Consider the following 25,944-nt stretch of genomic DNA (forward strand, 5'->3'; position numbering starts at 1 on the left):
AAAAAATTAAAATCAGTAGAATTCCCCATTTAAAACAAAAACAAATTCACACCACATAAGCATGTCTGGTTGAGCTTGCCTCAAGATCCGATGAGACAAGCGTGTGATTTTATGTATGCAGTTTGCTTGATGCTAGTTGGTGGGGTTTAACTTTCTTGACTTGATGGCTACATTGAGCTTGTAACTCCAGTGCAAAACTAAAGATGCAGACTTCAGACACCAAACGTGTCTTGACTGATCAACTACATTGGGGGTGAGGTGAAAATTGATTTTTTGCCGAATTTTCGCTTTTGCGCTCTCTCTGCTCCTCACCCACTGATTCTTTCTGACTGACCTTTCTGATGAAAATAAACGTAACTTTAGTGACAGACGGCTAGTGAATCTCAAGCATCACACAGTACAAAGAGCTTGGCATGCGTTGGTCCAACATTGTCCACATTTTTTCTTAGGACATGGTGTGAATCTGTTCTGAATTGAAATTAATTGTATTTATTTGATGATAAAAATACATAAAACACCACACAGCAGAATCAGAATCACTTTATTTCGCCGCTTTATGGACGACCACACAGACTAGTAACATGTATTTTTCCAAAAGACTAATAAAATGCCAGTGTGAAAGGAGCTAAAGAGATGTGTGAATATCTGTACATGTGCAGATATGAGTATCTATACATATGTAGGTCTCAGTAGATATATAATATAATAACTATTATTTACAGAATTTTACAGACTGAAAAGAATATTTGTAAGATTAACATTGGACAGTGTAACACAGCTGTTATTGACATTAAACTTAAAACAGCAAAAACAGTGACAGCAATATTCTGCACAGACAGCATGCAACAGTATTAACATCTGGTGGTTCTTTGCGTTAATTTGGTTGGAAACCATAATTTTATCAAACTGCTGTGTTGCCATCCTTGTTCTGGACAAGCACTTGTCCATTTTATTCTCTACCAAAGATGCCCTTGGGTTTCTTTGTTTCATTTGCATGTTCCCCAGCATTCTTTGCAAGACTAAAAATCTGTTATAATCTTTCAAAGTGGACTTCAAAGTATGTATACATGTAGTTAACTAGTTGGTGACTAGTTTGTATAGCCTGTAATGAAGTGCAATCTTTTCTGTTGTATTTATTTTCAAATTAGCCATAAATTAGGATGATTGTACAAAAGGAAACGTTTAAATACAGGATAAATAACAAAAATGTGTTACTTGAAAGAGAATGAGAGAATAATAATATGCCTAATATCGGCACTTACTTGTTATCGATCCAAGGATAATAGAGGCACTCAGCATAATAGGTAGATCCCTGGTAGCTAGCATGTCCAATGCTGGCACCAACCAGGGGTGTGATAGTTTATCATTTCATCAGATTTTAATCACTGAAATACAGTATATTGGTGCTCGATCATCAGTATTGAAATGATGTGCATTGAAATTAAACTCAGCTATTTGTCATGCAAACTACCGACTTCAAGTAAAATGTTTTTACAATTTATATGTTGTGTCTATTTGTTGACTTTAGTCAGCATAGGTTAGATAACCAAGATTTTATTATGATTAAACATGAATATATGACGTTATATAATTTGATTCATTCGGGGCCTTTTGGAAACTGAATTTCAGTGCATGGCCGTATATGATGATTTGTCAATGCGCACTGCCAGGATGCTGTTTTCATTCTTCAAGATACTCAAGAAGTACTTCTCTTTTCCAGGAATGGCCATACACATTCGCTTTTACCTAGAAATAGGACTAACAGCATAAAAGCCTTTCATAGGGTTATATTATCTGGTTGCCATGGATACTGAGGCAAAGGGCATAGATGCTTGTAACGCTTAATCAAATGGAACGATAGTAGTTTTCAGTGATCGTCCGCTTGCTTCAAAGGCAAATCATCCACAGGTAATGAAGAAAGATAATTTAGATTTGGGAGTATTGTTTTTAATCTCTTCTGACTGATTGCAGTTTCTTTATCGTGCTGTCCATCAGTAATTAAACAGTGATTGAGTTTTTATGTGTCTCCAGCATAAAGAAGAATGACAAAGTGCTTATCGGTCAGTGACGTTAGCTTTAGTTCAGAGATGTTTACATCTATGTTGGGTGAATCATATAGGATTTATACATAGTGCCGCAGTTCCAGGGAGTGCAAGTAATTGGACAAAGTCAACATTATTTTTTGTATTTGGTTGCAAATCCTTTTTAAATTAATAGCTGTATTACGCCTGTGACCCATTCACATCACCAGACACTGTTTTCCCTGATGATACTCTAACCACTCTATAATGGAGCCATTTTAAACTTCTGCCTCTTGCAGGGGCTTTTTGTATTCAGTAAGTGAAATGCTTGCTCAGTGGGGTTCAGGTCGGATGATTGACTCGGCCATTCAGGAACGTTTCACTTGCTCTTCATCAGCATTCCACTGGCAGCCATACATGTCCATGCCACTATATTTCATGGTATCCTTTTTTTTCTCCCCACACTTTCTTTTTATTATCACTCTAGTACAGATTACTCTTATCCATAAGACTTTTCCCCAGTGCTATACTGTTTTATGTACATTGTTAGCAAGCTGTCCTTTCTGTTTTATTCTGACTTACAAGGGTTTCATGTTGTGGTAAATCCTCTAAAGTCATGCTGGTGTATTCATCTCATTATGAAAGTCTGTATATATGAGTTTCTTCATGTATGCAACAGGTTTTTTTTCTATTGATTGAAGATATTCTTCTGTCGTTCACTATTGTGGTCTTCTCTGGTCTGCCAGGCTGCTTGTTATTGCTAAGACAGCCAGTGCTTCTTAACAATGTACCATCCTCTTGTGCATGAATTTAAGTTATAGCACCTCATAGCTAGCAAAAAAAATGAGTGCCCAGTTAGTGTTGATTCCCTAAATTGGGAGGATTATGTATAAGAGGGCTGTAATTCCTACATGGTTCACCCAGGATGGTATTAGAGTCGACAGTCTGTGCTTGAACCTTTGTATCATTACTTAATTTCAAATCCAGAGTGATAGAGTGCAAATCCAAACCAACAAAAAATGTCTCTGCCCAGTTACTTACAGACTGCCCTCCATTAAACTGCTGATGTTCACTCATTATAGCATTCCTTATACCAGCTTCGTTAATAGACAGTATTTTCACTTTTCAGTATTCATGGAAATTGGTGCACCCAACAGACAAGTACTCCAACAAGGAATGTCCTGACAATGCTGAGGAGTATGAACGTGCCACTAGGTACAACTACACCAGCGAGGAGAAGTTTGCTCTGGTGGAGGTTAGCATCACTACTCCTTTCTGATCTCCTTTATTGCTAAAAGGACATAACTTACATTTCGTACTGCTGTTCCGATAGTATAGTAGTAATTCTTTATCTTTCTGTCACCAACTACAGGTGATGGCCATGATAAAGGGGCTACAGGTGCTGATGGGCCGTATGGAGAGTGTGTTCAACCACGCCATTCGCTACACCATCTATTCCGCCCTGCAAGACTTCGCCCAGCTCACGCTCCGAGACCCGCTGCGCCAAGCCATCAAGAGGAAGAAGAACGTCATTCAGAGGTACCATGAAACCCTAGAATATACATACGCTGCAAATTCAGAAGTGTTGGGATACCAGATATGTCTGTTTCTTAAAAGCACATATTGAAATAGGATGCACAATGACATCTGAATCATATTGGTATCAACAGATAGTTGCTTGAAAAAGTCATCTGAACAGATGAACAGTTTAGATTTGAGCAGTATTTAAAATAGATTCATATCCTGCAACCCGTTTAGTAACTTTAGTACTTTCAAAAATGAATGAAACTGAATTGCTTTCAGCACTGTCTTAGTTAAATTATTTGACTTGTCACCTTGATCTGGTACCAGCATCCTTTTTTCACAGTGATTTTTGTCAGTATCTGTAGTTCAGTCTTGGACATAGTAAACTACTTACTAGAAACTAGTAGCTTTCCAGATCCACTCAAGACTGCTGCCTTGAGATCTCTACTGAAGAAAAATAATGTGGACCCTTCAGTCTTGAAGCAATTTGAAACCAGTATGCAACCTGCATGTCTTAAGTAAAATAATAAAGATAGTACTAAAACAACTAAACATATTTCTCCTCAGTAATAATGTTTTGGAAACGTTCCAGTCAGTTAAAATGGATTGGACTGTCAGGAAATGTTCTTAGGTGGTTTTATTCTTGTTTAACTGGTAGAAAGTACTTTTTCAATATTGATGTCATATTTTTTGAAAATATGGTCATGCCTGGTTGTGTTGCCACCTGGCCATATTTTGAACAAATGACATCCATTTCCATAGCTATGCAGACAACACCTAACTATACAGCAAGATAGCACTACTGCTCTAAATGCTCTGACAGACTGCATACAGAGCATCGATAAGTGGATGAATAGAAATTTCCTTAAACTTAATGAACAAAAAACTGAAATTCTTCTTGTTGGGACCGAAGCTAAGAGAGATAAAATTATGAGAAAATTAGGAAGTTTTCTCGTTTCTCGTTTTCCAGTTTCCTCACCAATTTAGCTGTATCCAATTAGGACTCTCCCAGTCACACGAGACTGTCAGTGCTAGGAGGGTGAAGGCAAACACGAGTTTCCTCCGAGTCATGTGAAGCCAGCCACTGCATCTTTTTGAACTGCAATGACATTGGACAGCTGAATGCGCTTTGAGGAGAACACTAACTGCCAATTCTGTTATGTTAGCTAACAGACTCCTGCGCTGGCTAGCAGAGTGACTGGGGGAGAGGGAGGGCCATCCTACTCACCCAGAGAGAGTGAGGCCAGTTGTGCTCTCTTGGACTCCCAGCCACAGATGACTGCAGCATCACAAATATTTATTTAGATGACATATCAGCCATACTGATGAGATCACAGCTAGGGGGGAAAAAGCGAAGGCATTATTTCAGTTTTCAGGTGTTCCTTCAGTTTGGCAATTTCTGCAAATTAAGAACAGCTTTTATTTTTGTTTACTATATTAATGCAAGTTGACAAAGAAAATATGCTGCTTTATTTAAAAAATATTGAAAAGGTCCTCAGAATGTGCAGTGCATATGTGCTTGTGCTTGTGAGATTGCATATATAAACATAAATACTATAGATCAATAATATGGATAATAAATATAAAGGTGACCAGTGATGTCTACATAATACTCCATGGGATCCAAAATAACTTTTTTGATTCAAGAACTGAAACAGAGATTGATTTTCACTAAAATATATCTAATTAAAGGTGTTTCATTGTTATTGCAGTGTCCTCCAGGCCATCCGAAAGACTATCTGTGACTGGGAGACAGGAAGAGAGCCTCATAATGATCCAGCCCTGCGAGGGGAGAAGGACCCCAAAGGAGGCTTTGACATCAAAGTGCCCCGTCGTGCTGTGGGACCCTCGAGCACTCAGGTATGTCTTCTCTTACTCACCACCTAAATATACTAAATAACTTGTGAGCTGTGCACTACAGTTTGGACTTGGCTGCAGCATTTAGTCAACAGAGTTGATCATTTGTTTACTAATGTGGCTACTAGGAAAAAGTTGACATGGACTTCTGTTGTGCACACCTCATTTTCATAAAAAGCATGCTGTAGTGCACTACAAAGTTCATATGATACAGTGACGGTGGTGGCGAATGGGGAGGAACGGAAGAATGCAAAATAAGTAGATTAGTCAGTTAATTGAATTATTGTTAATAGGTTTATGGATTATAGATATAATCATTGATTCGCTTGCTGTTTTCTGGTTCTGGTGTAAAGATTTTTAAGCAGATTTTAACAGGGGGAACACAGAGCTTACATACATATTTGACCTATTTGACATGCTTTGCTTCTGCTTTAATTTTTTGGAACCATTTGGTTTCAGACAAAGCTGTTGTTTGTGTGGTGTTGCAAAATTAGTTAGTAGCACTAATTGAGTTTCCTGCTTGGGTGACTTTTGTGAAGGGTTCAGCTCTTCAAAGAACTAAAATGTTTTAGTTTTATTGCTAATGTTTTTGTTAGAGATGGACAGTTTAGTGTTTTTTGAACCGATACCAATCGCCTTTTAATGCGATTGGCCGATTGCCAATACCAGTCGAGGACGAGACTGGATGCCACGTTCCAGGGCGGAGTAAGCGATTCTGCAGAACAATTGTTGTTATATGAACTCAACATCAAAACAAATACACCCTTCCCTTCAGAAGCTGATGAAATTAATATTGTTCGAAGTAATACGTTTACATTTACATTTATGGCATTTGGCAGACGCTCTTATCCAGAGCGACTTACAGTGTGATCTTTTTTTTTACACAGGTAGGCGAAGGTAGTGTTAGGAGTCTTGCCCAAGGACTCTTAGTGGTATAGTGTAGAGTGTTTACCAAGGTGGGGTTTGAACCCCAGTCTACAGTGTAGAAGGCAGAGGTGTTACCCACTACACTATACCAACCAATGCTAATAAATTAGCATGCTTATTTTGTCCACTCATATACTTTATGACAAAAAGCACTACTTTTTAAATGGAAACAAATGAGACAAACGTAGTTTAACTTATCTAACTACATGAAATAATGCAGTTATTGCGATTAATCATTTGAAACAGCTAATAGTTTTTCTTAATTTTTACATACTGTATGTGTATACATAGAGAAATGTGCTTACTGCATAGACAGTCTTAGCCATGCTGTATCCAGATGTCTAATAGTGTGCTAGCTCTAGCATCGTGCAGCCCACCGGTAACATGTTAAATGTCAGCAGTGTCAGTGAGATTGAGCTGTAATCTGTTTAGTCACTCAGACTGATCTGAGCTTTGTGCCTCCACATGTGTGCTGGAGAATCAGAGCTATCAGCGTTTAGCAGAAAATTTATGCCTGACCTGATTTATCTATCAATCTGCTCTAACAAAGTACATAATCCTTAAGAGGGATGATTCCGTTTGTGTCATACCCCTGTGTGCGTGTGCGCGCGTTTGTTATATGTGTGTGTGTGTGTGTGTGAGAGCAGATTCCTACTTTCATTATTCCTCTAGTCTGTGTTTGGGTTTAGTTATGAATAAACACAACCTTTTTTCAGGTTTTCCATTCTCGAGCTCCGTATGCTGCTGTCCTTCATTGCAGTGTGTTCTGTGTGCTAAGAGGCTTAAGGCACTGGGCATTAAAGACGGTCATCAGTCTATATTATAGAGTTTCATATGCTTATTGAAGGGTGGGTCACTGGTTGAGCTGTTCTGTGGGAGACATGGCTATTTTTTAATACAGTGATGCAGGCTCATGTGACTCATGCATGCATGCTTGCTTACAGGCGTGCACACAAACACACACACACACAGACAGACAGACATGAACATACCACTCTAAGGCTGCCATATGGGACATGATTCTCTTTGGGTTAGAGAGAGAAAGATGAGTCCTTTTAATCTTGGCTCTGTGTCTCAGTGGAGGCTTCCACTAGACAGGCAAACACTGACATGCTAAGGAGTCTTGTCTCTCAGGTTGTACAGAAGATTTCCACTGTGATAATGGTGCATGGCGTGAGTGAGGCCTGTGTGTTGGATTTTCAGTCTGTAGAGAGTGTTCTTTTAATTGACGTTCAATTTCACTGTGTCAAGAGTTCCATTTTGTTCTACTTCAACATCTCTTTGGTATCTTCTCTGTAGCTGTACATGGTGAGGACTATGCTGGAATCCCTGGTTGCTGATAAGAGTGGCTCTAAGAAGACTCTGCGCAGTAGCCTGGAAGGCCCCACCATCTTGGACATAGAGAAATTCCATCGTGAATCCTTCTTTTACACTCACTTGCTCAATTTCAGTGGTAAGGACTATTTACAGTATCATTAGGTCTATCATACTCCCACAGTTCAGAAATTGTGACCTTACTTAAAGCCAGGACTGGAGTGGAACTCGTTTTTAGAGCACGCGTTACCAACTTTAAACAGACCGCTCAACTTTTTCAACACACCCCAAGAGTCACACAGCTGTGAAGAATTTGAACAGGCTAATCTACACCTACTCTACCACTCGACTAATCAGCTAACCAGTTACAGTCAATAAGCCGGAAGGGGCTGATGATTCATTCTCTGAGTTACTACAAATATGGACTTGGTTGTAACAGTATGTCTTGGGTTTGTATATATTAGAGCACACAGGCCCATTAGAAATTACCTAAAGGAATAATTTGGCCAAAAAAATTACATGTATCGTGTACCCAATTTTCCACTTGCCCCAAATGTATTAAATTAGCCAAGACCTGTTTAGTGTCAGCAGTAAACCTATGTTAACAGTGTGAATGTGACAGTAACTATATGTCATATAGTGATGGTAACTACATTAGTTAGTCTGATTAAGATTACATGACAGCTTGACATGATTTGAGGTGAGTATTTGTTGATTTAGGCATGCATTTTGCACAGTGCTGATTGGTGGTGTATAAGGTGGCTACTTTAGCCTTGTAGCAGCAGTGAAAAATTAAAAAAGAAGAAAACACAGAGACTTAACGATTTGGCATCATTTGGATTTTTTTCCACCAATTTTTCCTTTATATAGCACACTATGATTACTGTCTTATCCTGTGTATGTGTTAGAAAATATACGGAAAGTATACTACCGGTTTTATGAAGCTTAAACATTTGTGGGATCTGCTGAAACACCTATTCAAGACGTACCATACTCCCAATGGCTCAGAATAAAATAACTGATGCATAGGGCCAGTGGTGATGGAGAAATTGTCTCATGTTTGAGTTTCCTGTTCCAGAGACACTGCAACAGTGCTGTGACCTGTCCCAGCTGTGGTTCAGGGAGTTCTTTCTGGAGCTCACCATGGGCCGCCGTATCCAGTTCCCTATTGAGATGTCCATGCCCTGGATCCTCACCGATCACATTCTGGAGACTAAAGAGGCCTCAATGATGGAGTAAGCACACTATTACATTGCACTGCATGAGCATGTGAAATTATCTGTGTGCAAATACTTAAATATAAGAAAATGTTTGTAGTTGCGTTAAATGAAACTGAACAAATGTCGATTATATCTTAGACTTGTGTTATATTTTCAGACTCAGAATTGTTTTTTGTGTCCCCAGGTATGTTTTGTATCCCCTGGACCTGTACAACGACAGTGCACACTACGCTCTCACCAAGTTCAAGAAGCAGTTCCTCTATGATGAGATTGAGGCTGAGGTAAAATTCTCACGGTTTATTTGCACTCAAAGCTTTTGATTTTCAGTAATAATAGAGGCCACTAATGTAGTACAGTTTTGTTAGTAAAAAGCCTAAAAACATGAGTAATGGTGGCATTAACAAGTCTGTTCTGTGCTGAAAGGAGGCATCACTTGATACCACTAAGATTGTACTGCTACAGATCTCTCTTTTTTTAATGCTCTAGTTATTTTTATTTGTCCCTTTCTCTCTTCACTTGTAGGTAAATCTGTGCTTTGACCAGTTTGTCTACAAACTTGCAGACCAAATCTTTGCGTACTACAAGGTTCTCGCTGGAAGGTAAATTAAAAAGCTAATCAGCATCAGATGATCTAATCAAATGGTTTCTCATGTTCTATGTGAGTGATATTATACAGTGTGGTCCCAGGCCCTTTTTTTCATACAGTTTCAATTCCATTCAAAACTATAACTTTACAGGAGAAGGAAAGAAATTATTAACTTATAATAGAACTTAATGTAACAACTTTTTTTCAGAGTTTTCAGAATTTTGACAGTGACAAAAGCAAAGTGTAACTAAAAAAAAAAGAGATACAAAGTATTTGTGTGACAGCAACCATATACATTTGCTGGAGAACAGGGACAAAAAAAGTCTATGTCTAATTATGGGTCGCAGAGTATGTGCTTAGATGTGGGTGGTGTTTGTATAATGTTTAGTTGCAGACTGGTATTGGTATGGTATTGGTAATACTGTATCAGTATCAGCAATAGAGAGTACTGATACTGTGAAGCAATTTCTGATGCGCTACTGCTTGATGCTTGCATGTGTACCAGTAGATGGTCCGAAATTAAAGCAAGTGACATGCTGATGTGATATTATGTCTTGCTTGAGACAAGCAGTAGTGAAAATGCTCATTGCAGAATTTAAGATAATCTAAGGCCAGTATTGTAAAACCAGCAAGAATTTCAGTGCATCAAATTTAATTAAGCACTTAAAGATAACCCGTGTCAGAGAGCACAGCAACTTTTTGAAGCTCTGAAACCAGTTGAATGTGAAGTTATCCGACCCTGTAAATGCCATTCATTCAAGCTTGTTTTTGTCTGGGACACAGAATCCTGCTTTTAGAAAATAAAATATTCCATTTTTTAAATTTATTGTCACCTGTCCAGTAGTTAGGTTAGATAGGGCTGGGAAAGGTATAAGTACTTGTTATCAGCAGATGCTTGAGGATCAGGTATCAGTATTGAAATGGAGAAAGTGTTATTGATGCATCCCTAAAGATAATGTCTGGTTTGCTGTCTTCAGTCTGCTTCTGGATAAGAGACTGCGGGCTGAGTGTAAGAACCAGGGCGCCAACATTCCATGGCCTGCTTCCAACCGCTATGAGACACTGCTGAAGCAGAGACATGTTCAGGTGAAGATGCCCAGTCTATTAAAATTAAACACAGCACTCCCACGACAGAATGTATCTTTGATACTCCTTGTGCATGTTACGGCTGCATGATATGGACAAAAAATGCCAAGTGTGGTACAGTTGTTCAATATTGTGATGATGGTGTTATAATTACAGTACGATGTGCAGTATACTTATTTACGTTTTTGTTCTTTGTTGTGTTTTGGTACTTGGCTGCCCTAATTTTACAGGCTAATGTATAATGATAGCATAGCTTTTCAGCTTTTCATGTTCTACTGTAATTCTGAAGTGTGATGTGTTTATCATGGGAATTCACTTCACTCATATCATGCAGCCCCAGTGTGTGTTGGTATTCATATGTTATTATGCATGTATTTAACTTTCTCTGCTTCTCTTTCAGCTGTTGGGTCGTTCCATTGACCTGAACCGTCTCATTACTCAGCGAGTGTCTGCTGCCCTTTACAAGTCCCTTGAGCTGGCTATTAATCGCTTTGAGAGCGAGGACCTCACCTCCATCGTAGTGCGTTCTTTTTCTACAAATGCTCGTCATTAAAGCACTGCCACTGGGAATGCAGGAGGAATGTTTCAATATAACCATTTGTCTTTCAGCAAAAGAACCTTGAATTTTTTGAGTGTTTCACTATAATGTAAAGTTCAGTGCTTCCCTTATCAGACAGTGAGTGCGTTTACATATACTTAATAATCTGATAACTACTTCAGATTCTGTCAGTAATCCGATCAACATGTTTACATGCACTTGAGTAATCAGATAATGAGGAAACTCCAGGTCTGCATGAGTCAAGCAGTAATCAGATTTTTGCTTTGCAACCAGCCAATAGACTCACAGAAGATGTGACGTAAAAGTAATGTGAAATTCAGACTTCATGCCACACCTTATTTTATTTATTTATTTTTTTTAGAACACTTTACCTGAAAATGTGAACATATTCATCATCTTCTAGATGATGAATATTTGAATCCTTTATTTCATCAAGCATGTGCTTAGTTTCAGTGCTGCTCCAAAAGCATTTTGCTACTATCTAGCGGCAATGCTGCTTGCTTATTTCTGGTACTGTGGTCTGTTTTTGCACGTATACAGACTGAGAAATCCTCAAGAAATCAGAATAAGAGTATACATGCACTGAGAAATCTGATCACTGAGCTAAAAATTATCAGATTTCTTAGTCAGATTTCTAGACCATACTCTGATCTAAGAAATCAGAGTATGCTGTTTACATGACCATTTGAATAATAAGATAACTGCAGATTAGATTTATTAAGTGCATGTAAACGCATTCAGTGTTCAGTGATTAATTGAAATGCGAGACACGGCAGAAATAAACTGCACTGCTGTGAGGAGCGTTTCTGAGTGGGGGCATGGACTTATTAGTATGTGTGTGCATTCAGTAATGCATTTAAAAACATTTGTGTTTGGTTATTTATTTAAATTTTTGTTTAAAGATGATCACTGGTGGATGCCTTTTGTAGGTTTTATTTGTTTAGTTTCTGTTTTAGTGTATTTGTGTTTAACTTTTTATTGAAGCTACTTATGTCTGAGTGTTTGAGTATTTAATGCCTCTCCATCATCTTTCTTTTTCAGGAGTTGGAGGGCTTGTTGGAGATCAATCGGATGACCCACAAGCTCCTCAGCAAGTTCCTGACCCTGGACAGCATGGATGCCATGTTCCGTGAGGCTAACCACAACGTATCTGCTCCATATGGCAGGATCACACTGCATGTCTTCTGGGAACTCAACTACGACTTCCTACCCAACTACTGCTACAACGGCTCTACCAACAGGTACATCTGCTGAATTGGTTTCAAACATGTCTGTAGCTATGTATCCACTTCCAATTCCTGGAGGACAGGAAGAGTGGTCATGGACCACCCAGCAGAGTGTGGTCATTTCCCCTCCTCAACCTGGTAATTAACTGCTAAGTTCAGTCAGGTATGTTTGAGCAGGGAAATCACTGGATTTTGCTGGACACCCTCTGGTTTATGGCTTGACCCTTAAAAAAATAAACGAACAGTTGTTTCTATGGTACTTAACAAATATGCAAGATCATGCCATCTGTGCATATGGCAGAATAACAGCACTCAAAGCTTTGAGCCGGAATTTAAAACATAAAACATTCTAATCTCTGAATGGTATCAAACCGTATCTGCCCATGTTTGGTTTAACACAGTGGTTTAATGTGTTTGTGATGTTTTTCCTAATGGATAGAGCAACTCTTTCAGCCTGGACTCTTTTGTCATCGAAGTTTGAAATGCATTCAGAAATCAACCTGAATAAAAAGAAAGTCACTTCATAGTTTTTGCTTCATGGAACTTTGAGCCAGTTAGGGAGATGAAGAGAGCTTTTGTCCTTGTGGTGAGAGGCGTAGAGGAGAACACCATTTCTTTTGAAGACATTCTGATTTCTTTCCCCATTGCTTCATTTCTTCTCCTCTTTCATCAGCAGATGAATTCTGAGTGCTTGCGCTTGCCCGTCTGCTAAACTGTCTTTTTTCTTTTCATCACTACTACTGTCGCTTTTAAACGCCACAGACACAATTATGTTTCTGGGCGTGGAGTATGGGGTGAAGTACATGTCACTTTTTCACCTCAGTTGTCAGTTGAAGAGCACAGAGTGAGAGAGGAAATGAGGACAATAGAACATATCAAGAGAAAAGGAACAACAGGAAAGAAATTATGGAATTACTGATGTAGGGTAGGGGACAGATTGCGTGAAGAAGATTAACAGTGGGAGGGGTACCAGAGGCAAGATATGTATTTCATGAAAGATGTGGATGGAGAGTGATGGACTGCATGATGAAATAGGCAGATAGAGGGTCATTTAAAAGACTATTGGTCAGTAAAGGCTAGTGAAGGTAAACATGATCTATATTACTGTTTTTAGGGGCTAAAAATGTAGATAACTGCTACTGATATTATTAGCCGATGTAATTTTATATTCATATTTTAGAATTTCATTTTATGCTCCAATAGTTTTAGTTAAACAGCACTTTACTGACTGATGTGATTGTCAGTTATCAACTGTCACGCTGTTAAACAACAGAAATGCTAAAATAATATAGCTCTGATGGTGCAGCTACCCAGAATGCTTTGCACTTTTTGTTTATGTTTATCACCTGTTGTTTTACTTATTTTTTATTAGTTATGTTGTTCTCATGCTTAAGGTTAGGTTTGGATGCATTTTTAAGTGTTTTTATAAAACTTTTTGTTTTTAGATTCAGCAGTTCAGCCTGTATTATTGTGATATAATTAACCAGAGAGTACCTTAATACTGTCTAATGTTTTGCCATTTCGTCAGAGGATATTGAGTTATCGGCTGATACAGCTAACACCACAGGTCACTGATATTGGCCAGTGTTATTGGTCAACTGATATATATCGACCGGGCCAATTAAAAAATATCAAACTGTTTAACTGACTTTTTCTTCCACCCTCAAGGTTTGTTCGCACTGTGCTGCCGTTCTCACAGGAGTTCCAGCGGGACAAGCCACCCAACGCCCAGCCACAGTACCTCTATGGCTCTAAGGTAAGTTTGTTTTCCATTTTGTACTTTTCAGGTCATGATTTCCAAGTCATACATATTCACACACTTAGAAGGTTTCTCTGCATTGTGTCACAGCTTTACAGAAAAGGATGATGATTTATGAAGATCTTTATTATGTGTCTCTAGGTAAAGAATTGCTCAAAGTCAAAAATATTATTTTAAACACCTTATTTTTAATATTTCTGTATTTGTAACAACATAAATTGTATTTAATGTTTTTTTTATCAGTTTCTTTTTCACAACACAAAATAGAAGAAATTCTTGTAAGAATACAGGAAACAAATACTTCATGTATAAAGGTTGTTTCTCTGATGGAAAAGGCAGTTGTAGATGTCCTCAGAGTCCTGGTAAAATCTCATAGGAAGTCTTCATTTGCCCTCAGTTTTTTATGGTTTCTGGTACTGTTTCTCCAGATCTGCAATTAGCAGATTAATCATTCCTTTCAGGTTGACATTCACATTAAGTGGTTTTCACCTGGGTTGCTAATCAGAACACAGGATCCTGTGATTTTTCTAAAATTATTCCAGTCTCATTTCCTAGAAGAAAATGCCAAGAGCGCATTTTTTTTGCACACTGAATTTGTCATAAGTCTGTCAGCACAGTATTCAACAAAGTAAATGAGTAAGGGTGCAATAATCATGGCCATGTATAGGTCACATTATTTCAATACACCAGTGTCAGAATGTTACTTTAGCATTAATATACAGTTGCTTCACTAGACTTGAGAAACGTTACAAGGCCACCTACCTTTTCATGTGGGTTTGAGAGGATGGATAAAGATTTCCCTGGCACCCGAGTATGCCAAAGACAGCCATCAAGTTGTCCTTTTGTTGTCATATGTCTAATACATTTGCAGAAAGCCATAGGACTGTATGCAGTTTAAGGATGTTTTGTAGAATCTGTCTGTTGTAGCTGTGGCAGATGTGATATTACTTAGCTAGGCGAATGCATGGAATTATATACATATATATGTGTACAGACTCATTGTAGACCTTGCAATTATCATGGACTAAATGATGGTTTGCCTGCTATTTGTTTTAAACTTCTTGTTTTGTTACTGCAAAAAGGCTGCATTTGAGTTTGATGGGATTCATGTTCTTTCTATCTTGGGATTTGAAATTGACCAAAATTATGAAGCATTAGCAGCCCCACGTAACACAATGATTATCTTTGAATGATCATAATGTCCAGAGCACAGCAGTGGCTATTTTAGTTCAGGCCAACTCAGGGCCGCCGTTTTGTTTGTTTCCAAGTGTCTTGAGCTCATGGCTCTGTCCGTTGACGGGTACTCCTCCATGCTCAGTGTGAAAAGGGTTCTCTATCACTGTTGCCTGCTGGGAGTCTTCCTCGCTGTAGCTTGGTGTGTACAGACTCTCTCTGCCTTCCCTTGTCCCATAATCATTCCTGGGCGTCAGAGCTTGGCTGGGTGGGGTGGACCCTGGCCGACTTCCCCCCTCAGAGTGCCTCTTTGCTGGGCATATGGAGTGAAGGCAGGCCCAGAGCAGAACCACAGCGATGATGAAGAGCAGAATGCTGCTGGCCAGCCACACACCCATAGCCAGCTCCCTGCGGCTTCCCCCACGATCTGCGCCCTCATCCAAGGTGCTGAAAAGCTGGCACTGGTCCCTTGTAGGATTTGCAGATTGGCAGGTGACACAGAGGATGTAGGTGGTCTGGGGGCTGAGATTGCCCAGGTGCGTTGTTGTCTGGCTTACTGGAATCCTCTCTTCCCTCATGAAGCTCTTGCGTGTGTAGCCCATCATAAGGCTGTTCCAGTTGGGATGGTACATCACACTGTAAAAGGTGTCCACACAGCCAGGCATGGAGGGCCAGCTGACGATGGCCGAGGTGGCGGAAACATTCTGCACATTGATCATCATTGTTCTTTTTGAAGGTTGCGGGTGCGCTTCAGAGGGTTCAATGTTGGTTCCTCATGGATCTGCGGATTTATTTACAGTTTTACGAGGCTAGTTCAAGTTTGTAGGTAACACTGCTGGAAGAACAGACAAGGATGCTGTTTCAATATATTAAAGATTTCATTCATTGCGTAATCAGTTTCTAAAAGGCCAAAGAAAGCCTTGAAAAAGAATTTAAAGCGTGTGTAGCATCATGCATGTTGCCAACCAATGCTGATTCATTAAGAAGCCGAATTTTAATTGATTGTTGTTTTAATTGCATAACCAAGTTTAATCAGCTTTGCTACAGGCACTACTGGGACCATTCCTCATTCTGGAGACTAGTTAAGGCCTAAATTACACCGGCAGTGGAAATTACCCTTTGAAAATCAAGTTTCGCCTTAGACTATGCTTCATCTCTGTACAGAAAGCCAATATGTGATTTTTTCCGGCAGTGGCATTATTATATATACCAGCAACAAAATAACATTGCTTTTTTAAGTGTGTTGTAGTTCATTTGATCCTCTCTGTATTCTATTCCCCTACGTACGAGTGTAAGGCGAGAGTGCACAATGACAATCAGCTAGGATTGAAATTGGCTGATATTTGCTTCTATTTTTATGTTGACTGATTGTTGTTGTAACTTTGTGATGTAAATAATGGAGCCAACCATGTATGCGTTTGTTAGTCCATGTGTTCATTTATCCTGCTTCTGCTAAAGACCAAGTAAACAGTGTTATTGTGTTTGTTACCTGTTGCTTTAAAAAAAGTGTCCTAAAAAAATTATGCTTTGGCTGTAAAGAAATGGGAACTGGCCATAACATGTCATGATTGTTGTATCCCAAGTGTAATATGCATCCTGACCTTTGTTTCCATGGTAATATGCCCCTTTTATATTCACATTTTTGTTAGTGACCTTGTGCCCATCTCTCTGTCTTACTAGCTAAAGTCTGCTGGCCTGAAGCACTTAGCTTTGAATTTTTGGGAACAAAAGAGCACAAAGAGCCAGAGATGATTTTGTGTGTGTGTGTGTGTCTCTCTCTCTCTCTGTCTGTCTCTCTCTCTGTCTGTCTCTCTCTCTCTCTCTCTCTCTCTCTCTCTCTCTCTCTCTCTCTCTCTCTCTCTCTCTCTCTCTCGCCTTTTGAATGGCAGTGGAGGAGACAAGCATGTTTATAATTCCAGTCACCTCTTTGTGTTTCTAGGTACAGAAAAGCTAGGAGTGACTCAGTGATAAAATTCAAGTGTTAAATATTCATGTGAATTCTCTTTTGTAATGCAGTACTTTTAATCATAAACATTTCTTATAGAACTTTGTGTCTTTTTGGGAGAGTGACAGAGCTGAATTATTCTGTACGCAGAAACTAGTCACAGATTTCAGTTTATAAAAATGAATTTACAAGCAGTAGTATATTGTTGTGTGGATGAAGCTTTTGGTATTTTGAGGCCTGAAAATGTGCTGCAGGTGGGGCGAATGTATTCTATCTTGTGATTAATTAGTAAAGAGGCTATATAGAAGTGAAGACATTCAGCTACATCTGACAGTGTCGGAGGTCTTTGTTCATAATTTTTTATCAAAGGCTGAAGCTTCAAAGACAGCTGCCCTCTGAGCTATGTGCCACTGTGTCCCCAGACGCTGGCACTACTGGTACAGATGAAAGGTGTCAGTGCAGAGCACAGACATGACTTCATAAACAAGCCTTATGGCAAATGGTTTATCTCTAGGAATCTCAGTGTCTGCCATAGCTTTGCATGGATTAGGACAGTAAAAGAATGTGAATTGCCTTTTTTTAGTTCTTTGTAACCTTCTTATTTGTTCTAAGGGTCTCTGTGTGAAATTTCTGTGGTTGATTTTTGCACTTTTGGGCTTTGTTAAAGGGGAATTCCACTGTTTCTTTTTTTCCAAAAGTTCTGCCTAATTCAGTCATTGATGAGTAAACAAAGTCATTCAGAATATTTTGATGAGAAATTGTTTATTCTAGAGAAAGTCAACAACACTGATTTCTGTACAGTGGTGGTGATAGGAACCAGCAATATTTTATTTACTATGCAAAAAATGTTTTTTTTTCTATTTTGCCTTACAACATCCTCTGTGTACCTCTCTGCCATGAAAGGGTTTAAAAATAACATTTAGGGCCACCCTTATCTCAAAACTATCATAAAACAATGTCTCAGGCATCAGGCAGCATATTTGTTGCCATTTCATGTAATACATTTCTGTGAGGAAGCTTTTAGAAGCATTACTGTCATCTGACGTCTGGTTCCTATCACAGCCGTGAACACTTCCCATCAGACCACTCTGAATGACTTTGTCTTTCCCATTTTACCTATTTAAACCACGCAGAATTTTAAAATAATTGGTGTGATTTCCCCCTTCGAATTTAGTTTGATTTAAAATTTACTTGGCTTTTTGTTTATTTTTGTCCTACTTTCTTGTTACAGTTGTAGTTAGTTACTTAGTTTTTTTTTTTTTACCTTTCGATCACTTGATATGCTGAGGATTTGAGACTCTGTTAGCTGTAAATCAATACCTCTCCACTGTGCTCACTGTGATTATGTAAAGACCAGAACTGACTATAAGCGCTAGGCGGCTACAGTGGATTTACTGGCTTTGCCAGAACCATGGATATTGTGAGTGATAATCATTACTCTGAGCAGTAGTCATTGAGATTTCTCAGAAACATGAAGCAGCACCTACACAATGCTCAACAAATAGGTCAAACAGTACGAAATATACTTTGTGTTAATAACTCACCAACTACTGTTCTGATTGTTTATTAAGGTAATATTCCCTTTGGAATTTCATCCTCTTTTGTGGTGTAGGCATCTGAATGCATATACATATTCATATTAAACATGCATTAGGGCAAGTACACAGTATTAAAGTTATGTAAAATGTGTACGTCTATAATCCATGTACATCCCTATGGTTTAAAGATTGAATGCAGCTCTGCTGGCTGAATTGTGCAGTTTTATTGGTTAGTTTGTATTTTTCCCAGCTCATGAAGAGGAAAAGGGACATTTCCCCTCTACTTCTTGACTTTTTTGCTCAGTGTTTCCTTATCCCTGGGTATAAAGCTCATAATGATGAGTATAAAGCCCACTGTAAATAACAAAACATAAGGCATGAGGATAAGCTGTATCTGTCTAACATACCTATGCGTACATATAAACTATTGTGCTGTAGTCAAGGGAACAAAAAGTGTAGATTCCACAATACAATTGTAGATTCCTACTTATACAATCATATGTGCAATAAAATAAGTTTTCCTGTTGCTTTTTCCCTTGTCTTTTTCTACATTTGTTACAAAGGGTAACTGATCCACATGTTTATCTCATAATAGAAATACAGATATTTTTATGATGAGATAAATATTAAACTTTATGGAAACTGCATATTTCTTACATATTTTATGGTGTTTTATCTCACATTCATAATATGATAAATTTACTGCTAAGAGTAGTAAAGATTTTCTATATCAGAATTAATCAGGTTCCCGTTCTTGCAAACAAGATACAAGTGTCTTAAAACTCTGAGTCTGACAAAAGATAGAAGACATGGAACAATCGATAGACAAATCATCTTACCCAAAGAGCTGAGAAGAGACGACAGCTGAATTAATTGATTGGTGACTCTTGCTGTTGTGTTGATGGTGTGTCCAGCCGGATGTCTGAGAAAAGATGACCCGTGGCTGTTTCTCTCTGGCATGGTTCAGGCACGTAATGCCTGTGGCAATAAGCTGGGCTTATGAGGGACGCTCAGTGGCAAGGTCTGTTTCTGCACAATGCAACAGCGCAAGGTTGCAGAGGGAAGAGAACAAGAACGCTACCTGATCACAGCGGCAGGAGTGGGGTGGGGGGATGTGTGTGTGTGTGTGTGTGTGTGTGTGTGTGTGTGTGTGTGTGTGTGTGTGAGAGAGAGAGAGAGAGAAAGAGAGAGAGAGTGCTGTATGTCTGAGTAGAGGGAACATTAAGAAGGATTACCGCTGAACACACTGCCACTCCCTTTCTCATTGCCCCTCTCCCTCTCTCTTTTTTTTCTGTCTTTCTCACATCTCATTCACTCTTTCTTTTAGGCATTTCCCTCTCGTTCTCCTCCCTTCTATGGTAGTTTCCCCCGGCTTTCTTTGAATCGTTCATACACACAAATTTGCTCACTCAGTTACTTATTCTTTCATTCTCTCTCTCCTGTCTCTCTCTTTCTCTCTCTCTCTCTCTCGCGCTCACTCTCATATCCTTACTTTCTTTGTGTCAGTTGGCCAGTTGCGTTGCCTGTATATTTTTCTCATTGTGTCTTGACTCTCTGGGTCTGAAATCTGTAGCACAAAGGCTGGTTGGAATAGTCAATTCTCTTTTGATGCTTGTTGTCTCATTTGGCGCTTTTGATCTCATACTCACTCCTGCAGTTGTATGCAAAAGACACTCCCAGGGAAATTACTTGGTTTGTTGATTTTCTAAGTGATTAATAACATCATCTACAGGGAATAAACTTAAATATGACATGAAAGCTGTTTATTGACTATTTGTTGAATGAATTGGGGGGAAAAATTATGCCGTAAAAATGCCGTAACTTTTGCACAGACCACATTTTATGTGGAGGATTAGAGATGAAACGATATTAAAATTTCATATCACGATTATCATGACCAAAATTATCACGATTATCGGTATTATCGCGATATTGTTCAAATGTGTTGAAAAGTAAAATAAATTTAAAAAATAAATACTGAAACACAAACGGAAACTCGTTTCACCAACTTTTATATTAACACAAATAGAATTGGCAGCAATATGCACTTTTTGTTTGCATAAACATTAAAAAATAAGGACAATACATTTTTAGTATTGTTTTTGTATTACTTACAATACTTGTAATACACTGTAAACAAAAGAATAGCAAATGTATTATTACTGTTATTCTTCTTCTTATTCTTATTATTATAACTGTTGTTATTATTATTATTACTGTTATTATTATTATTATTATTATTATTAATTACAATAACTAGGGATTTCCCTGCATAGAGAATTAAATCTCGACCAACTCTGGGTCTTTTACTACTTCTTACTTATTAAATTACTACTTCTTAGAAGTGCTGCACTCGAGGGATTTCTTTCCTAACTGCAATTGCAGCATTATTGTGCCGTTGTGGCGCTGTACCCCTAATCAATACAGTGCACCAGGAAAAACAAAATCACAGAGGAGCTGCGTGACCGCGCTGTGAGCTGCAGACAGTGTAGAACTCACACAGTGTGTCTTCACTTGTGGAGCTGCTCCTCTAAAAGCATTTTAATACTAAAACATAACTTAAAATTAACGCGCATCTGAGCTGCGGCAGAAACACTCCTGAAGTTTAATCTCTGAAACTCTGCTTTTCCTAAAAGCAGCACACAGCGTTTACTCGTGCAAGGTCCCGTCTCAAAGCACACTATCTTCCCTATGTAGTGCACTTTGTGGATCATGAAATAGCAAATCCTTCACCCAAAGAGTGTGTAAAATGTTCACAATAACAATATATTAACAGTAGGTTACAAATTCCCTATTTAAAGCTCAGCTGCTTGTTAATGATGATCGTGCTTGTTTGAAAAGTAGCGCTCTATGTAGGGGACATTGAGTGATTTGAGAGTGTTATTTTCTTCTCAGACAGTAAACACTGCAAGCGAGACGAGAAAGGGGAGCTGTGCAGATTGAACTTCTGCAGCGTCTCGTTCCAGAGCTTGTGTGACTGTTAACTCAGAGCTCATTTTGGAGACTCTGCTCCACAGAAATATTTGTTAAAAGCTTTAGTTTCGATTCACAGCTGATTCAGCGATTGTTTTTTTGTTTGTTTGTTTGTTTTTTTTTTTACGCTAAAAGCTTCATTTTATATTATTAACAAACCATAAGCATAAGTTAAACCACACAAACCATGACATTTCTTCTATTTCGAAGTCCCCACAGACTTCTCCGTTAAAGTTAACCTTGCATTCTTGCAAGTAGCGGGTGGTGGTCGCGAAGATGACTCGTAAGGTTTGATGTGTTGCCCCCATTTCGCCGCTATTTTCTTTCGGCCTGTTCTGCAGACAGGATGGTCATCTTCAATTAACTTTCCTTCTGCATCCTTATAAAACCCAAAATATGACCAAACGTCAGACTTGGTCTTCTTAGAAGGCTGAAATATCTCCGAATCTCTGAGTTTTTCACACGATTTTAACGATACTTTAAAGTTCACGTGGTACTACTAACCGTCATTAATTTTACTGCGGTTTACCGTGAAACCGGTAACCGTTTCATCTCTATGGAGGATGTGTACTTATTTTCACTTAGAAAATAAACAAAAAGATGTGATTTGACCAGGGTGCCTAGACTTGTACACATACAAGCTGTGTGCAGGAAATATAGTTTTTTTATGTAATTAACCAACTAATTTACCCAGTTTAACCTGTTCTTTCAGTAACAGGCTTTTGGCATTTTAGTATCCATTTTTTTATACAGTTGTATGCAGAAGTTTGGGAACCGCTGGTCAAATTATGTTTTGTGTGTTTTTTTTTTTTTAAGTGACGTAAGCCTAGTGTATGCAGTGACTCAAGCTGCTCACACAGAGAAGTGTCACTGACACCGCGGCAGCGGGACCCCAAAGTGTTGGTCACATTAAACATTTCGCCACGGAACATTCCTGCCAGACATGCAGTGTGCGATTTTGACTGGCATATTTGTCAGTACACAATGGTGTATTCAAACCTACAGTGAGTCACTAAACAACAAGATTTCTAAAATCACAGTGTATGCCTAGCTTTAGAGGACATCCACCTACAGTGCAACCAGCCAAAAAGACTCCAACAAGATATAAAACTCCATAAGTGAGCTCCTCGGATGCATTAGCCTCAGATGTGATTCCTGCTGTCACTGTGATACAGAGAGTTTTGTTGAAAGAGACAGATGAGGAGCAGGGATCAAAACTATGAAACATACTTTATTTACAGCTTTACAGAAGTTCCTTTCTGGTGTATAACAAAACCTGTACTTCTTCACTGCTGCACTGCTCTGTCCAAGGTAACTAATGTAGTAGAGCTAGCTAATGCACTTTATTTAAAATAATCTAGATGTTAATGAATTAACTGTTAAGGTACATTGCACTCTTTTACGCTAACAACTACTTATTTCTAAATAGGTCACTCAGTATGGTATTTTAATTAGTATATTGGGAAAAATAAAGCAAAAAAAAAGTGGCCTGGGCAAAGTTATGTTTGCTTGGTTAATTTTTTTCCAGTATGTTAATCTCAGCAAATAAATAGAAGTTGTGCACTAAAATTTGCAGTAAATGCCATTTGTTCTCAGTAGAGGCTGTTATCTTTTTCTCACTTTTTCTCACACAAATCAACAAAATGTCATTTGGCGCAGGGCCTTTCAGACATTTGCATACAACTGTATGTGGAGGTAATATTAGATAAATAAGAACAATGATTAAATACATAAATAAAAACATAAGTTGACTCAAAGGCATGACTACAATAAAACAGACTATATTCTTTTTCTAGCCTGTTTCATCTTGGAGTGCACAGGGCAGGTTTTTAATTTTAGTTTCAGTTGTAGTTTCTTTTTCTTATTTTTGTTGCAGTAACATAACATAAGCCTTGGTAAAATCTAATTGAAGTATGTGTCTCTCGCTCTCTCTCGCTCTCTCTCTCGCTCTCTCTCATTATGTTAATGTAGGCCTTGAACTTGGCCTACAGTAGTATATTTGGCTTCTACCGGCACTTTGTAGGCCCACCCCACATCAAGGCTGTGTGCAGACTGTTGGGATACCAGGGCATCGCTGTGGTTATGGAGGAACTGTTGAAAGTTGTTAAGAGCCTGGTAAGAGCATAATGTGTTTTTTTTTCTATTGTAACCTTAGCATAAAGGGATAGTAAATTAAATTACACAATTTTACCATTTATCCTGCATGTAGTTAATTAGCCAAGACATGTTTTGAGTCCAAAATGTGGCTTCTTTAGTTTTAAGCTGGAGCTGCAAATGTGAACTATAAAAATGAACAAAACAACATTGTGTTGCTAAACGCTGGGGGCAGACATTTTAAATTGGCTACTGCGCTGAATTCTGCTCCCCCGGCAAAATGCAGCTCTCCTTCATGTGCACACATATTACACAGGCATATAGATGCTACAAATTGTATTCTTAATATCTGTTTTTTCTAAAGAGCTCTTAATATTGAATTTTCAAACTGAAGATGTATGTTTACAAGTAGAAACTATAAAGATTGGGAATGTAGCATCAATATGCCTGTGTCCCCGCAAAGGGGAGTCAAGATTCTGTGGGGCAGTCAGAATTTGGCACAACATTTGTTGTCTAAAATGACTGCTCCCAGTGTTTAGCTACAAGGTGAAGTTTTGTTCATTTTTACAGTTCACAATAAGCCATACTGTGTCCAGTGACAAGTCTGTATCAGTGTGTATGGGGATATATTTTAGGAAAAGATATGGGTGACTGGACTTCTAGTGTTTAGCAATGTTAGCCTCCAGACCTGAACTGAAGAATCAGTTGATTACACCTAGGGTAGGTGAAAAACTGTGCTTTGAACCATTACTTTGAGGCTTGTATTACTGAATAGACTAATATGAATGCCTTTAACTCCCAAAACTGCAACATCACATCCCATGGTAATGTCACTGTTGCCTTAAAATGTGGGATCGCTTGGATGTTATCATAGAGATGACAATGTATATTATCATATAGCATAGTGCTATCATAGATTCTTTTTATTTTTGCAGTGTCTTGAACATTTGAGGCTGTAAAATGAAGCTAACAGTTGAATGTTTCTATGGTGCAGCTCCAGGGCACAATCCTGCAGTATGTTAAGACCCTGATGGAAGTGATGCCCAAGATCTGCCGTCTCCCACGCCACGAGTACGGCTCACCAGGTGGGTGATGGAACAGAGTTGCCTTCTCTGTGCTGCTCAGTAGGGTTCTGTGTTACACAGCAACCAAAGTAGAAGCTCTAAGGACTCTGCTTTGTACCAAAGCCTTTATGTAGCTATGGTCAAACTCCAGGAGCACTGACTTGGTGAAAATCAGCTCCCACTCAAACCCAACACAAAACATGATCTTTTTATTTATTTTTTTTTGGAACAGGAGTGAGTGTTTCCAGGTAGCTCAGATAATTTGTCGCGCAGCAGGTTGCTGTATGGCGTCTGTGTGCTCTGTGAGATTGTGGAGCAAAGTGTACTCAGTGTTTTGTTGGCTGTAATGAGAGGCTTCTCAACTTCAACACCTACCACTGCCTTGAACATGCTGGGTAATTGCCTCTGACTGTTGAGTGCTGGGTGTTTGTGTTGCTGTCCGTAGTGAGGGGGTCCACTCCACACTGGGGTCATGACTTGGCTTGGTAAAAGGAGTGTTACAAAGAAGACTCCAGTCAGAAGGAGGATAAGGAGGAGGGAGAGAGAGAAAGTGGCTGATGGTACTACCTTTATTGGGAGTTTTCAGTGGGCATCAAAGCTATGTTTATTTACATTGCTGATAAAATAATTGCATTATATGTTAGTAGCAGCCCAGAAATACAGTTCTTGTAGTTTGGTAAGCATCCTGCATTTTCTTATGAGTCACAATTATTTTTGGTAATAATGAAAGGCATGTAGTGGATTTTTATTAATTACTTCAATTAGATTTTTTTTGTGGAAATATGCAAATTTGCAGTGTTTAAACAGGTACAAGTCTATCAAACATTTTCCCAATATGCATTATAAGGAAACAAATCAATATAAAACAAGAAGAAAAAAACAAAATGATGTGTATTACTATGAGATCATAGGGTCCTAAATGTTTTTGATTTTACAAACACATTTCTAGAGATAAATTTGATTTTTCTAGTTTGTAGAAGAGCAGAAGGTCACAGAGCCACTGTGAGGCCTTTGATGGATGGGGTGATTTCCAGTTGAGCAGTATCCTCCTCCTTGCAAGAAGGGTAGCAAAAGCCAG

At 38.7% G+C, this 25,944-nt stretch overlaps 2 protein-coding genes across 3 annotated transcripts in view; one reads left to right on the forward strand and one right to left on the reverse strand.

The window, feature by feature from the left end:
- The window catches only part of cyfip1 (cytoplasmic FMR1 interacting protein 1), a 54,484-nt gene that overhangs the window by 20,103 nt on the left and 8,437 nt on the right, over nucleotides 1-25,944 (forward strand). For both annotated transcript variants that reach the window (XM_036570723.1, XM_036570724.1), the window contains 13 exons: nucleotides 3,151-3,276; nucleotides 3,394-3,560; nucleotides 5,258-5,405; nucleotides 7,629-7,782; nucleotides 8,722-8,878; nucleotides 9,048-9,144; nucleotides 9,386-9,462; nucleotides 10,427-10,535; nucleotides 10,936-11,055; nucleotides 12,136-12,335; nucleotides 13,989-14,076; nucleotides 23,680-23,823; nucleotides 24,797-24,887. In XM_036570723.1, the coding sequence (XP_036426616.1) occupies nucleotides 3,151-3,276; nucleotides 3,394-3,560; nucleotides 5,258-5,405; nucleotides 7,629-7,782; nucleotides 8,722-8,878; nucleotides 9,048-9,144; nucleotides 9,386-9,462; nucleotides 10,427-10,535; nucleotides 10,936-11,055; nucleotides 12,136-12,335; nucleotides 13,989-14,076; nucleotides 23,680-23,823; nucleotides 24,797-24,887 (1,678 nt within the window). The remainder of the gene's footprint in view (nucleotides 1-3,150; nucleotides 3,277-3,393; nucleotides 3,561-5,257; nucleotides 5,406-7,628; nucleotides 7,783-8,721; nucleotides 8,879-9,047; nucleotides 9,145-9,385; nucleotides 9,463-10,426; nucleotides 10,536-10,935; nucleotides 11,056-12,135; nucleotides 12,336-13,988; nucleotides 14,077-23,679; nucleotides 23,824-24,796; nucleotides 24,888-25,944) is intronic.
- LOC118808228 (fibronectin type III domain-containing protein 9) lies at nucleotides 14,720-15,974 on the reverse strand. The gene has a single exon (XM_036570727.1). It carries the CDS (start codon nucleotides 15,972-15,974, stop codon nucleotides 15,309-15,311), a length of 666 nt encoding a protein of 221 aa, XP_036426620.1. The 3' UTR covers nucleotides 14,720-15,308.

This window comes from Colossoma macropomum, unplaced genomic scaffold (genome assembly GCF_904425465.1).
Source record: "Colossoma macropomum unplaced genomic scaffold, Colossoma_macropomum, whole genome shotgun sequence".
Taxonomy (NCBI): Eukaryota; Metazoa; Chordata; class Actinopteri; order Characiformes; family Serrasalmidae; genus Colossoma; species Colossoma macropomum.